This window comes from Arvicanthis niloticus, chromosome 7 (assembly GCF_011762505.2).
Source record: "Arvicanthis niloticus isolate mArvNil1 chromosome 7, mArvNil1.pat.X, whole genome shotgun sequence".
Lineage (NCBI taxonomy): Eukaryota > Metazoa > Chordata > Mammalia > Rodentia > Muridae > Arvicanthis > Arvicanthis niloticus.
Genome location: NC_047664.1, coordinates 7,602,264 through 7,617,960, shown reverse-complemented (window position 1 = coordinate 7,617,960; position 15,697 = coordinate 7,602,264). Strand labels below are relative to the sequence as shown.

General features: G+C 38.9%; 1 protein-coding gene across 1 annotated transcript in view; it reads right to left on the bottom strand.

Moving 5' to 3' along the window:
• Nucleotides 1–1,529: 1,529 nt before the first annotated feature.
• Wdr72 (WD repeat domain 72) overlaps nt 1,530–15,697 on the bottom strand; it is a 166,970-nt gene continuing 152,802 nt past the window's right edge. The window contains exons 19-20 of the mRNA XM_076937869.1: nt 8,777–8,881; nt 1,530–3,186 (exon numbers count right to left, since the gene is read on the bottom strand). Of these exons, the coding sequence (XP_076793984.1) occupies nt 3,131–3,186; nt 8,777–8,881 (161 nt within the window). The 3' untranslated portion in view covers nt 1,530–3,130. The remainder of the gene's footprint in view (nt 3,187–8,776; nt 8,882–15,697) is intronic.

The following is a 15,697-nucleotide window of genomic DNA, read 5'->3' as shown; positions in this document are numbered from 1 at the left end:
GACTCAGTCAAGAGCCACTGCATGTGGGAGAGATGGCATTTAACTATGTGTGGAAGACAACATGCAAGACATTTTAATGAGTTTAAATTTGATTACTGCTAATTTAGAAAATCTTGAACGAATGCTAAGCACTGTACAGATGCTTACATAGGAGAGACTATGTGGTTAACAGCAACTTTGAGCATATTGAAGACACATTTTGTGAAGGACAAACGAGTCTGACAATGCCTTAAAATAACTGATCAAATAAACTGTATGAAATTAAAATTTAAAATTACAAGACACCATTCTGTGGAATGAAGACTGAGATCAATTGAAATCAAACTATACTGACACCCCAGTTTAAATACACAACATATACATTAATTTTCTGAAAACTAGATTATCACGATAAAGGAAAAACACTATAGTTTCTAAAAATGTTGATTTGAATAACTCCAAATGGATTTTAAAATTGCAGGAAATTGGACACACAAAGGAGATAAACATGACCCCAGATGCCAGGCCCTGAGGACAACCTACCTACTACAATCTTTTCTTGTCATTTCCTGATACTAACAAGTTCCAGGAAGTCTTGAATTAGTTTGTAAAGCATCATGGGGCCAGGGGAGACTTGAGGCTGCCTGACTGTGTGTTTATAATATCACATGTTTGATTTTTATTGGGTGTTTTCCAGGGCTTGCATTGCCATCTACAAGACATAATATGAAGCTCCCTTTGGATGAACACTGCCAGGAAGCTTGTCAACAGGCCAAGGAAATGAGGCTCGAAGAAGCCCACACTGCCAGGACACACTGGGCGAGCCTCTTTCTCAGCACCAAGCACTTTCTAGACTCCATCCTCTGTACCACTGGCAGAGCACCACTCTGGGAACAACTCCACATGGTGCAGGGAGGGTACTGGCACACATGTCTGAAGATATGGCATTTCCCTGAATGAGAGTTCTATATGTAGGTGTACACAGGCATAAATATTACCAGATGATTGCCAAGAAGAAAGGCAAGGGTATTTTTAATTCAACAGCTCATTACAATAACAGGAGGACTCTAAGTACAAACAACTGCATGTACTCCCTCCAGTGTTCACCAAGGGACAGACCTGAGACAGACATCCAGTTTTAACTTGAGCACTGTGGTACCAAGTGGACAGGCATAACTAGTCATGTGGCAACTTGCTATTTAAAGTTTTCCTAGAATAGAAATCACTGAAAATGAGATCATAAGACAGCGCTCATAGAGGGAGCATTTTCTAACAGACACAGAGATGGATCTTAAGCAGGACCAGATGAGAGGCATATTCAGTTCCACCACCACTCTTTTTTTTTTTTTTTTAGCATTTAAAAGCGTTTTGTTGTTGTTGTTGTTGAAGTAGTGTTGGCTTTTAGAAATTGATAAACACAGTTCTGATGAAGTCATTTAGTATGAATTTGTAGTAAGTCAAACTTATGGTGCTCCAGAATCGTAAAACTCTAGTGAGTTAAGTCAAGGTTCCACTGTGTCTGATTTCCCAGCACTACTGACACCATGAAATATTTGCCAAGGATTTATTAATGCTTTCGTTAGATCTGAAAAAAATGCTCAGCGATGATTTAAATACACTGTTATTCTTTTCTGCAAATGGAATAATAGGACATATCAATGAAAATAATACAACTCACCTTTAACAAACATACCAGACTTTTAATATGGACTTGGGGTTTAACTATTAAAATTTCCCCTGTTAGAAGACATACACTTGTTTCATATTTCACCACCCGCAATGCTTGTGATGGCCCTGAAATCCAGAATCTACCCCCCCCCCCCCGCCTGACTTGTTGGTAACTTGCTTCAGATGACTCAGAGCAAGATCCAAACAGGTAAAATGTTCAGGAGCTAATGGTTTCCATGAGTGTTACTGTTGACAACATAGTGCAGTTTAAGTACAAGTCAAAATTGGCTTCATGCAGAGACATCCTGGCTTAGGAAACATGAAAGATATATTTCCATCTACTTTGAAGGCATTACAGGTTTTTGATATTCATATTAGGTATATTCATCCAGCTCAATAATTAATTGTAAGTCCCAAAGGTTGCAGGGCAAGTCAGCTCAAAGACATCTCTCCTTTTGAATCTCTCCTTCCCCTCGACATCTGCATCTCAACAAGGATCTAAGGCTGATGCTCAGAAAAGTAGAATTAAAATTGTATAAAATTATATGAACTGCACACGTACACACATGTGTATATACATGTATGCATATATACACATATGTATATATCATATATCTTTAATTCTATCTTTCTATGAATTAGGGCATATTTCTATTCATTTAAATATACTTCAATAATCTTTTGTGATTTTTTTATAAGTTAAGCATTCAATAAAAATCACAGCACAAAATTCAGATTCCTTTAACAGGTGAGCACTTTCCATTTCTGTTGATACTGCTTTGCATATTTTAGTTGTGGAATTCCTGCTAGCCCAGCTTCTTTCTGGGAAAAGAACTGCAGATGTTTATAAAACAAAGAATGAGCCCTGCTGTGTTGTAAGTAGGATCCCCCTCCCCCAGGTCTATGAGGCTAATAAGATTTAATTAAAGACATTCGCCATTGTGTCATTAGAGCTCCGTGCTGATTGGACCTCACAAGGCTGGATACTGTGTGTCAAAGAGTGACTAAAAGACATTTCATGTTTAAGGATGAGATGTGCAGGGCCTGGTCTGAATTGAAGCACCCACTAAAACAAGTATGTCCTAACTCAACATGGCAAAGTTGGTAATGTTTTGGGTTAAATACCTTGAAGCAACCGCGAATGGAGAGTCTTGTGAATTCCTTTGGCTCTTGCAACTGAGGAGCTGAGAAGATGAACATCTGAAATGGTGTTAAATCTATGCCTCTGGGCTGACGTTCTTTGTTGCAAATATTGACAGAAAAATAAGGAGGAGGAAGGAGACTGGCTTAGACAATCATTGCCTTGAATTAGGATTTGGATATCCTCAATCAGTGGTAACATTTTTAATAGACTTTGGCTGACATATTAGCGAATCTGCTACAGACCAATGACAATGTTGCTTTTTATTTGATGGTAACGAGATAGCATGCTTGTGCTCCACTGTTAGTTCAGATTGAATTTCTTTTTCGGGACTCCATCTATCTAGCACATCCTGCAGGAGCACACCTTCGATATCCAAGGACGATGCCTTGGCTGACCTAGAAAGAAAGCAGGTATCTGGGTTACTTGGTGTGATATAGAAACAAGAAGAAAATAAAGAAGGAGGAGAGGGAGGGAAGGGGCAAAAGGAGGAAGGAGAATATTGCCTGTGATTTCTGCGCTTCTTTCACCCTGAGGTAAAATGCATTATATGATAACCAATATCCCTGTCTTATTAAGCAGGTATATACATTTTAACCTTGTATATTATTACCAATAGCTTTTAATTGTCCCAACAACAAAATCTTCCAAAATGATGAATTTGGCTTGAAATAGGCAAATTCTCCCATATTTTAGGCAGCGTAATTGTTCTTAGAGCAATCTACAAACACGGTTTCAGTGTCAGGCTTTATAAATATTTGCTGAAGTATGAGTTAATTTGCAGAATCAAAATATGCATGTCTCAAGCATTTTGGTAGTTATCTGCATAGGTTAACAAAATGAATGTATAATAAATATAAATTAATTTGACTATTCAAAAGGTGGAGCCTTGTGTTTTCATTAACTATTTTTTTTTTGTATTATCAATATAACCTGAAAGTAGTAGCTCTCATTCCTTCTGGCAAAATTTTAAGAAAAGTAGGCTCTTCATTTTAATGAATATTGCACTATATATTGGTGTGTGTGTGTGTGTTCCTGTGAGTCAGCCCTACAGTTATGTTGCTTTAAAATTTATTATGCTGTTTATATTTTCTCTTTGGGTAAATTAATTAAAACATTGGTATTGCTAAACAAAACCAGCAAGAAGTTATTACTTTATTACTGACATTGTCCTTCCTTTTCCTAGAACAGGTTTCAGCCCCAGCCGTAAGCCTGGGTTAGATGGCCATGATTGATGCTCAGCTCACACTGTCCACATTTTCTGCCTCATGCATCATCATCAGGCCCCTCCAATACTAGTGTCCCGCCCGAAGCTGTCCTACTTTCTGATTCCTGGTGTTTGCTGGTGATTCATGAGACAGAATAGTAAAAGAAAAAAAGAATCCCACCTTGGCTTTTTACAATGTATCATTTCTGTAAGAATTCTAGTTTTGCTCATCAGATTCATGCAAATGTAATATTGATTGACAGTGATGTATATAGATCCACAGCCCAACGTGCTACATAGAAAGCACTAAAATGTTCTATTAATGGCAGAACACACACTGATTATAAACTACTTTGAAACTGATGTGAAAACTTAATGAAGACATTTTATTTTTTTTTTTTGTACTTCCAAACTCTTTCTTGTCTACCGTTTTCCACTGACACTACCTGTATGTAAATGTGTGTGTGCCCATTTATGTGTGTGGGGGCCAGAGGTTAATGCTGGCTATCTTTCTTTATCATTCTAAGACAGGGCCTCTCACTGAACCTGGAGCTCTCTGATTCAGTTAAGACTGGCAGGGCAGCATGGTCTAGGGATTCCCCATCTCTCCCTCACCAGAAATATACTGGGCATTTTTGTTGTTTGTTTTGTTTGTTTGTTTGTTGTTTTCACATAGATGCTAAAGATCAAACTCAAGTTCTTGTGCTTGCATGGAAAGCACTTACTGACTGAGCCATCCAGCCAGTCCCTGAAGTTATTTTTAAGTGTGTTGCTCCTAGAACATTAGAAGATTAAACTGTTAATTTTCTAAGCCAAGGTATCTTACTAACACTAGCATAAAAATTGCAAATATTTTGCCCTATAATTTTTTTCATCATGAGTATGAAATGAAGAGAAAGGGGCCCTTTCTAAAACAGTCTATAGCACTGAGGTTTATCTAGACAGTAACTAGATGAACTCGAAATCCTTTCTGTGAAAGCTTTCAAATTCAGAAGCAGCCAGGCCTTAAAGAGCGGGGGGAAAGAAAGTCTAATGGTCCTAGAATTTCAGAAAGGGAGCTGCAAGCTTGGGATGCTGTCTCAGAGCTTCTATTACCAGACATCAATGTTATCCCTATAGGTTTCATGAACAATAAATTCCAGAGAAGGAGTAGGTGGACTTCATAGGGTCGGAGATACAAGCTCAGATGTGGAATTCACCTGTGAGCCAAAACTCACCACTGATGAATTATTTCAAAGAAAAGACATGTCCGAGGGTTATTTTCCCCATCAGACCAGACCTCTAGGTTCACCAGCAAGGTCGAAATAGCAAGAATGCTCTGGTAGACAGGTGCTTTGCCAACCTTAATGGACTCCAGGCACTCACCTGGGTATAAGGCTTGAACCAATAAAGATCAGAATGGAAAGATGGGCAAGGTACAGCCCTCAAGAGAACAGGTGAGCACGCTCTGCAAGGCCTCTGAGCTGTGACCCATATGCAGAGTGGCCCATTTATAAACAGTTCTCTCTGGCCAGCTCAGGGTTGGAGAGTAATGTCAGAGCTAAAATAAACCTACTGTCTCTGAACTCCACTTGGGAAGTCAACTGTGTCATTTTATGCAAAATTTAAAAAATTTCACTTACTAATGGCATTTTAAACTAGTAACTTTTAGATAGTAACTTTAGGTCTATTCAAAAATATATTTCAGGTTCTCCATGCTACCTTGTGCTTCTGACTTTCTGCCTATGAATGAGGGCTGGAATCAGTGTTATATAGCTGTAAAAGCTAGAATAAGGTTTTAGTTTGAAAAGATTTAAAAATAAAGACAGGACTTGGATTGAACAATAGAGGAAATGATACTCTTGGTATAGGGAAATCATTTCTGTTTTTCTTTTCTAAATACTCTTTAAACATTTAGTCTATTCATTTAAAATGAGGTAATAAATATATTAGTCAGTTAGCATTACATTAAACTACGTAAGGTCAATATCCATTACAGTTAGAAGGCTGAGCACGCTCGGCTTTGTAACCGGGTGATTTTGCACATCCGTGAAGATGTTAAAGGGAATTTCAGATGGAGGGATGACATTCCAGGGGAATAAAAACAGGAAGAATGATGGCTCCAGACTTAAGCTCACTCCTTCTCACACAACTTCATTGTAAGCTTAGCTACTGACGAACTTCCCTTATTTAGGATCTCAAGTATTACCACTTCAAAGCTCCTAATTTTGGTTTCTTATGTAATAAAGATGGTCAATTTCTCTTAGGTAAATGCCACCCTCATACAGTACATAGAGGTGTGCATATCACCAGGAAGTTGTTCATCATTGTAGGGCCCCTATACTTGGTATGACTTTAGACTCTGAAGTTTATCTGAAGAATAGATTGTCATAATTTCACAGCTCCAAACAGTCCCTCTGTACCACCAAATTCCTATAAGAAACACAAAGCTTACTCTCTTTCCTTGTTCGTTTCTAAGGTGTTTTGTCTATCAGATGCTTCTACTCTGAGAAAATCTAATGTCTCATCAAAATCTTTCTCGGCAAACAAGCACCTCTGTCAGAAGTGTCTTAATTTCTTATCCCAGAATGTTATCCACACGAAGAGTAATAAATAATTCATGTCACTACCTCTTTGTTGTGTGTCCCTGAACTGCACAGAGCTGGGAGGCTGACAGCTGGGTCAGGACCAGGCACCCAAGATCTGACATGACACGCAACTAACAAGTTCCTTTCAGTTTATCCCAAAAGAAGACAACGGTCCAAAGTGCAGAAAGAAATCCCGAACCAAAATGAAAGAGCTTCTTTCTTTTCCCCTAAGTGTTTGCTATGAGCTGCTTTCCGACCCACAAGCCCTGGTCATTTTACAGGACTGCCCAGCCCCCTTTCTTCCTCACACTCGCTTGGCCATTTACGCCTGGCTACGGATCAATATGAGCAATTCTTGGAGAAATACGATGTCTCCATGACAACCAAGCCACAAATTCTCAGTGGAAGGCAGTGAGACCAGTAGCCAACCCTCCAGAGGTTTCTAGGCCTATAAGGGTAAGATGTCTTAAAATGCAAGGATGGACAGAGGAAAAAGCCAGAGCAATTCATTCTTTATTACCAGTTTAATGATGCCCGATGTATGGACCAGTACTCATTTTTTTCAGACTCTTCCCCAGCTCCTGTATTTTCTAATTACTCATGCTTTTTTTTAACATGTTCTTTTGTTCATAACTGTCAGATGGTAAAAGCCATATCTGAATTTTACTCTCAATCCACTTGTATTAAGGCATGGCGGAACTGCTTTGACATTTGAAATGGCATCATGTTGATGCATCATGTTAAAAACAACGAGTGCTTAAGTAAACACTGAACTCTCTAAAGATTTAACTTTCCGACAAAATGCGTGATGTAAAACAGCTCATCGAGAACTTTAAAATCCTAGCCAGAATTAGACAGTTTCAGCACTGACTAGAAGTAATCTAAGAATAATTTTTAGTATAGACAGTTAACATTGCCATCACCCCTCCTTTTTAAGGTGAAACGAACTGACATTTTCTTTGGAGTGTTATGTCAGGGAACGGGGCTAATTTGTTCTTTAACAATTTCTGTCATAAAAAGACGCTGTATCTCTGTGCCCTAAGATGCAGAAGAGAAAGGCATTGTTGGGATCAGGCATGCAGCTGCAGCTCAAATTTTGAGGGATCTTCGTGCAGTGGAGGGGGCGAAAGACACTTGCCATCACCACTGGGTCTATTGGGGTTCCAAGATGACTTAGGGGACCTGACATAGATTGCAGGCTACACCTTTCACTGAAAATTAAATCTCAGTATCTCTCCTCCGGGAAGGATCAGGGGACTGTTTGCAGCTGCCCCCCTGTCAGGGAAGGCGACACAATTTGGAAATCTCTTAACTAAGCTGACAGCCTACAGAGAGGGTGAATCAGAAATATGATGCAAAGATCAGCGCACAAAGATGTCAGAGGGTGGAGGGACACCGTAGCTACGCAAAACAGGAAAGAAATGTCCAGCCGGGAGAAATAGCTGACTCTTTCAATCATACTAATAGGGTACATACTAGCATCTCATAGCTTTTGTAACCCAACAATGTCATTCAGTTTTTAGTAACAATTCCTTTTTTTTCCCCTTTGTAATTAACTAATCATTAAAATTGAGCATGCTTCAAACCAAAACAGAATCAAAAATCTCTGTTAAATTGTTCTGGTTATCTTTTCTTGGTACATTTTCCTATCTTTCCTTTCCACAAAGAGACACAAGCAACTTGGACACAGAGTAAATCTTCCTTCCTGATTAAAGGTTCCGATTGTCCTCGCATTGTTTGATCATATCCAGCCCTGTTTTGCTAAAGCCCTTTCTCCCAGTCAGAGTTCTGTTTGGACAGGGAAAGGTAAAGAGATTCTAGTGGCCGAGATTTGTTCCTCTCTGCTCCTCATCTCTGCATTTCTGCCTTTCTCTTGTTAGATCTCATTATTTGGAATATTTGAAATGTCAACATTTCTCTACTTTCCAGCTTCTGTGTGGATTAAGTAGTTTGGCTTAGAATTGATAATGAACTAATGGTGTCAGCTTCCCTTCTCCGTCATAACGTCTTTGTACTTTGTCCAACTGAATTCTTGATGAAAGAGGAAAAGATAACAGCCCCACACTGTGACCTCCTGGGGGGGGGGTGTTAATTTGAGAGAGCAGCTGCTAAGAGCCAGCAGCTTTCCAGTGTCCTCCCCCACACCCTACCAAGGACCCCAAAGCTGTGTCAAATTTATCATTTTATACTTGACTATGTTTAAATGGTTTCCACCTGCACTCTCCGACTCTTCCAAGACACATCTGTCAAGAATGTCCTCTGTATCTTGGAAGTTTGCCGAGTTCAAGTCGTTGCCATGCTTGACCGGACTGACTGAAGCTGTTAAAAAGAGAGAAAGGAGAGAGAAAGAGAAAGACAGCCATGAAAAAGTAACAGTGAACATCATTAGACCATTTCAGACCCACAGATAGTGCGGGTCACACTATGGAAACACAAATAATAAATTGAAATAAAGTGTATCCTCTAAGTATTTATTGGCAGACACGTAATTAGTTGAAAAATCCATAGATGTGACTTTATCTCAGAAGAAAAATAAGCTTCTGGCTTTGGCTTAAAAGCTACATAGCTACAAAGTGACAAAGTGATGCTTTCGAAGTAGAAACCGTATTTTTAATGCATAAATCTAAAACAATATAGTCAATTAAGAGCACATGGGCACAAAGCAAAGAGCATCAGCCAACTCAATTAGAAAGCCTGGCTCTGCCCCACGGTGAAGCTTCTTCTGTAGGTCCAATCACAGAAAGAAATTCTTTGTTTGCACTTCGCTCTTTCTTCATCTTATTCAAAACCATAGCACCAAACACATGTATGCAAAAAGTCTTAAACAAAGGAAATCTTCAAGTATAAATGAATGCATTTCACATGAGGATAAGAGGGCCCAGTGTTTGTAACAGTAGGTTACCCAAAAACTTTTGACAAGATCATGTCCTAAGTAGATACAGGGTCTAGACACAGAAGCTGGCCCTTCTGTGATTCTCCACAGGTTGAAACACTTGCTGTAAATGACATACTCGAAAAACACACTCTCATGTTACCTTTTCTCTAGTCAATATCTGCCAGGAAAGGCAGGTCTACTTAGCATGAAGGTATTCAGTTTACAGAACAAACTGGGTACCAATCACACAGAGCAGGCCATACCCACTGATCTGAAGCCAAATGCACACATTGTTGAGGATATGCATTCCCGAAAAGTGTAAACTTGTACACACCTCTGTCTATATATGCTTACATATACACATATGTATATATCATTTAGTATATCTAGTATAGGTATGTAAACATACAATTACCATTGTTTCTCTCTATACATGCATATATTTATATACACATAAACTACTGAGTATACATATTCATATACACATGTATATACTTCATATGTGTATATGCACATATACACACTACTTATTATATATATACATTCACATCTATAATTACACATATACACTATTAAGCTTTCTATATAGTAATATTTATACATATACAGACATCAAATATATAATTCATATGCATATAAACATACTTCCATATTCACATAGATACTTTTAAATGTACATATAACATATACAAACATTCACTTATATACACACAGACACTAACTATATGTAATTTTATATAAACATGTGTATTTGCATATATATACATATCACACTATTGAGTATGTACATAAACTCAAATGCATATATATATATATATATATATGCAGTAGAATCTTATACTTCTTATGTTTCTATAGTACATGCTACTCTAGAGTCTTCAGGTCTTGATAATATGCCATATTTATAAGTAATCAATGCAATAAACAAAAATACCTACATAGCTTATATAGAAAATGTTCTTAGGCTCAGGGTCACTGTTTCTAAACCCCCTTCAGGACACGAAGAAGCCACACAGAGCCAGGAGCCCACATTGCTTCACACACTGCATAAGTGACATCAAGGCGTACTGCTAGAGCCCTGCAGGAATCAGCAACATCAGCACTCTGGGCTCCTGCTCTGTGTGCTCAGACCTGAGGCCCAGCAGTGACTCTTTAAAAGAGGCTGGTAGCAATTCTAGTCACATATTCCCTGCAGACAGGGTCAGCAGCCCTCTGGGAGGACGGAGAGTACCTGTACTGTGAATGAACGGTGGGCAGTCTTTGGAGTTGCCACTTCTTGAAACCTTGCTTTTAGAAGCAAACACAAGGGAAGGTTGAAATTCTTATTTTAAATAAATACACCTATATTTTTATTGTGTGCATTTGGATTTTCTGAATCCCCACCCTCCATGTGAATGTATATATACAATAAGTAGTGTGTATATGTGCATAGACACATATGAAGTATATACATGTATATATGTATGTATATGTATACTCAGTAGTTTATGTGTATATAAATATATGCATGTATAGAAAGTATAAGCCAAAGTCTGTTTCCTTCATTTTCTATCATGTCTGCAACAGAGCCTGGGCCACAGGGATTATTCTCCAAAGATTTCAGAAATGAATGAGTGAACCAGGGACTGAAGCGGAGGGGCCAGACTAGCTGTTCTCATAAATCAAGAGGATGTGTGTTTTCAAGGATGTATGTTCAGTTAGATCCATGAGAAGACGACTGTTTCATACCATGTGGCCAAGTCCATGATCTGCAATAAAATGTGTCCTGATTGTCACCTACGAGGCTTCCTTAAATAGAATTTTCCTCACTTTAAATCGCACAAGTTGACTATTTTTGAACTCACAGATTTTTGTGAAGTGTTAAAGTGGGATAGGTAATCGGAGCAAAGCTACAGGAAACTATTACACTGGTCAACATTTATAGTCTTTTTACATGGCTTTTATCTTCAGGTTATTTTTTAACTTTCTGAAAAAAAAGTTAAGAAAAGAAAGTTAGAAAAAGTTATTTTTTAACTTTCTGAAGTAGTGATGGTGGTGTTGACAATAAGGGGTGGGTCACACAGAAAAATTTTTGCTGAACACCCATGTGGTTGTGTCTCTATTTATTTGGGCAAGCACGTTGTCCTTGTCATCTAACATAGCATTCTTTCATGAGTGAACACCTTTCATTATCAAACATCCACTTAGTTATTCCTCCAACGCATCTTTACCAAGAATCCATTATTAAAAATGCTATGCTGGTGAGTCCCTACCCCTTAGTTCTGAACTACTGGCTACAGGCAGAGTCTGGGAGAGGGGAAGCAATTGTTTTCAGTTGCGTACCCACCAGCAGACTCCAATGGATCATTCCAATCTGTGGCCACATAGAAGGCCCTGGTCAAACTCAGGGACACACACACACACACACACAGAGAGAGAGAGAGAGAGAGAGAGAGAGAGAGAGAGAGAGAGAGGTATAGGTTGTAAAAACAAGATTAGAGGGTAGGGGTAAGAGATCAGTGTACTACTGTGTGAAATTGTCGAAGAACACATTTAATGAATAAAACACGCTACTGTTAATTAGAGACCTCCAAGGGAAGAGGGCGTGGCATTCGAAGTGCCTACAACTGTTATGAATGGCAATAGACTAGATCCAGCGTGAGAAGATCTACCAAATGATTCCAAAAAGCTAGAAAGTCAGATCAGATCTTTCAGGAACTGAGTCCAGCAGGTATCATGTAGTTACCCTTTGCCTTGACTTCTGATTTCTAAGAAGTTTGAGTCTTCTGAGGGCCAGAAGAAGGTTATTCGGGTATCTTCTTTATGGCAGATGAGTCTTTAAATCTAAAATGGTACATGATTCACCATACTTTCCTGGGTGGTTCACAGAATATCCAATTAAACTTAATTGTGAAAGAAGGGACAATGTGTGCCAATTGGGAACAGTGGGCTTCTGAGAAGTTCATTACTGCCAGTCTACCTTTTGTTTGTTTGTTTGATAGGCTAATCCTTGTGACTGTCCTTTTGGGTGCTTCCTGTGGTCTTTTCCTCATTAAACTCTGACATGATGAGTGGCTGGGGTTCCTCTAATGAACCATTTCAAAACCAGTGCAATCAAAACACATTGATTTGGTGCTTATTATGGACATAGCTCTTTGCTGGACCACAAGGGGCAAAGAAGTGAACATACTTTCAATGGACCCTCATGCAACTTGTGATCTAGTTGATGTACAACCAGCAAAATTAGTCAGGAGCTCTAGAGCCCATGGTCTAAGGGTGACATGCCTTTTAGGATAGGGTAGAGAAGTTCTGTGATGCAAAGGATTAAGGAGGTGAGGTTTGACCTAGCCGTCCTTGAACGGGATTGTGGGATAATCAAAGGAAGTCATTCACACCAAAGAAAAAGGCCTAGACACAGGTATGGCCAAAGAGTTACTAAATATGTTATGCAACAGTTATGTTTGATATGCTGTACACTTGGGATATTTGAAATGAATTCTCCATATTTGTCTCTTGGAGCTGTCTGTGAATTGCTGTTGTTGGCTAATTCTTCTCACCTATGGAAGTAGTTATAGACAGGTTTTTTTCCTTGACCTAGATAGTCAATAATTTGATCTTTACTGATGGAGGGCCCATTTATCACAGTAGCCATCCTTTCACTATACATATCGATCTTTCCTTATCAATACCACAGTCCATTTGTAGCTCATCACTAAAGTTCTTGGGTGTTTTCGGTAGTTTTTGAAGGTGCTTTTCAGAGCTTGGCACAGAGGTGCTTCTGACATCAATAATACCGTGCAAATGGCTAGCCTCATCTTCAGCTTACCATCAGCTGTTTATTTCCTCAGGAATGGATTGTGAAGCCGTCTACGTCTGGAGGCTTGGGGCCCCAAAAGACACACTCTTCTCCTCGACAGATCTCTAGTAAAAGACAGAAGTCTATTCCATTCACTAACAGAGGGGCAGCTGTTCCATTTACTCACCACATGCTTTGAAATATCGACAACCAAAAGGCTGATGCTCTGAATATCTTTTCAATATCTCCAGCTAGTAGATACAGAGAGGAGTCTGTGTGCTCCACATGAAGGTGCGAGACTATGGTACCTCTGATGAGTTTATTTCTAGATCTTAAGAAATGAAAGGTTCAGACAAAGACAATAGAAAATCAGTCTCTCTCTCTCTTTCTCTCTTTTTCTCTTTCTTTCTTTCTCTTTCTCTCTCTCTCCCTCTCTCTGATTCTTCCTCCATTCCCTGTGTGTGTGTCTGTGTGTCTGTGTGTCTGTGTGTGTACAGGTTCATATTTACATACATGAACACACATGTGGAGACTGGACGTTGATGTCATGTGTCTTTCTTAATAGCTCTCTGCCATATTGTTTTTTGAAACATGCCCATCTTTTATGTGGGTGCTGCAGACTGAACTTGGGTCCTCATCCTTGCACAGCAAGTACTTTTACAATCAACCATTTTTTCCAGCCCCCCCCAAACCATATCCCAAATATATCCCAAATATTTTAGGAAGACTCTATGGGAAGATTTATTGTTTAAATTATGTGGTGACATGGCCACACAAACCCATGTGGCATCCTCCATAGGCCTCTGGTCTCTATTCTGACTTTTGTTATTTTCTATAAACTTCCTTCCCTTCCTCTTTTGAACCATTTGTAGAACAATGGCATTTAATGTCAAAGGCAGCTAAGCCTAGAATACTAGTTGCCTTTGTTATCACTGTGACAAAATACAGAAAAACACATAAAAGAGGAGACTTACTTTAGCTCATGATCTCAGGGAATCTCAGTACCAAGGAAGAAGAGACACAGGAATGCATAGGTGGCCAAAATATGTGGCTGGTACTCTTCGAATCATGGTGGTGGATAGGAAATCAAGAAAGCTAAACCGAAACTGGAGGGAGGAAAAGTCCTCAAAGGCCCCTCTCCAGGGACTTGCCTCTGACACACTGGATTCATGTAACAAAGATTTCATAGCTTCTGACAAGCTGGGGACCAGAATAAGGGTTCAAACACTTGAGCCAGGGAAGAACCTCTCTCACTCATTCCACTCCTAGCTAGAAAACAGTTCTAGGGGGTATGCTGGCATGCTGTATGAGAGAAGATACAGCACCAATAAAAACCTCCAATCACTCCACAAACTGCATGATCTTTTCAGCTAAGCTACCACTGACCAAGCAGAGTTCTTGTTGACAATCCATAGCATTCTGTCATTGGTGAAAAACATAATAAGTCTTTTCAGAGAGATATTCTTTCCCTATACCTAATGGAGCAATCACACACTGCTCATAAAGTCTCCCAAGATGAGGATTGTGTGCAACATCCCTCATGTCAATCTACTTCACTTTGGGTTTACCAGTGAAGCTGTTTTCCTCCTTACTTGCAAATTAATGGTTCTAAAATAATTACATATAAAATATTTTCAACAATCCAAAACCCCGTGGATTATCTAACTTTAAATTTAAAACTGTAAAGCCAATTATTTCTAATTATCTTTTCTTGTTATGTGCTTCAGTAAAAAAAAAAAAAAAAAACTATGTTGTTTACCGAGTGAATAAAATATACATCAAAAAATTACTTCAATATAATGAATTAGAAATCATTTAGAAAGATATCCCAGGGCTTGGGAGATGGTCTATTGGTTCAGAGCACGCACTACTCTTGTATGAACTTATATTTGGTTCCCAGAATCCATGTCACGTGGTTCACAACTGTCTGTAACTCCAACTCCTGGATATCTATCTCTTTCTTCTGCCCCCCTTGGGCACTACACTTCCATGCATACCCCACTCCCCAGTACAAAATAAAATCTTAAAAAAAAACCAACAACACAGAGATCCATTCATATGTGCAGGTTCTTTGGAGTTTCCGCAAGAATGATATAGTTTTAACTGGCAAGAAGATGATATTTTCAAAATGCTTTGACTAATGACTATCCTCAGTATCCATACCCAGGTGTGTATAATATTTATTGAATTCAGTATATAAAACTGTGTTTATATATTATTTTAGATAATCCAAGCATGGGGAAACAGAGATAAAGGTTTCTTGGGGCTCACTAGCAGTGTTCCTAAGGATGACACCTAAGGTTGTCCTGTAGATGTCACATGAACATGTAGAGTATATGTGTGTGTGTATAATAGAAATAATCACTTAAGGAAAAAAAGGACCCAGAAACATCTTATCTTAGAAGACTACCTCAGACTACAGAGGTACATGAGTGGTGGACAGCTTTCAAGTTCATACAGAGATTAGCTTTTGTATTTTCATGTA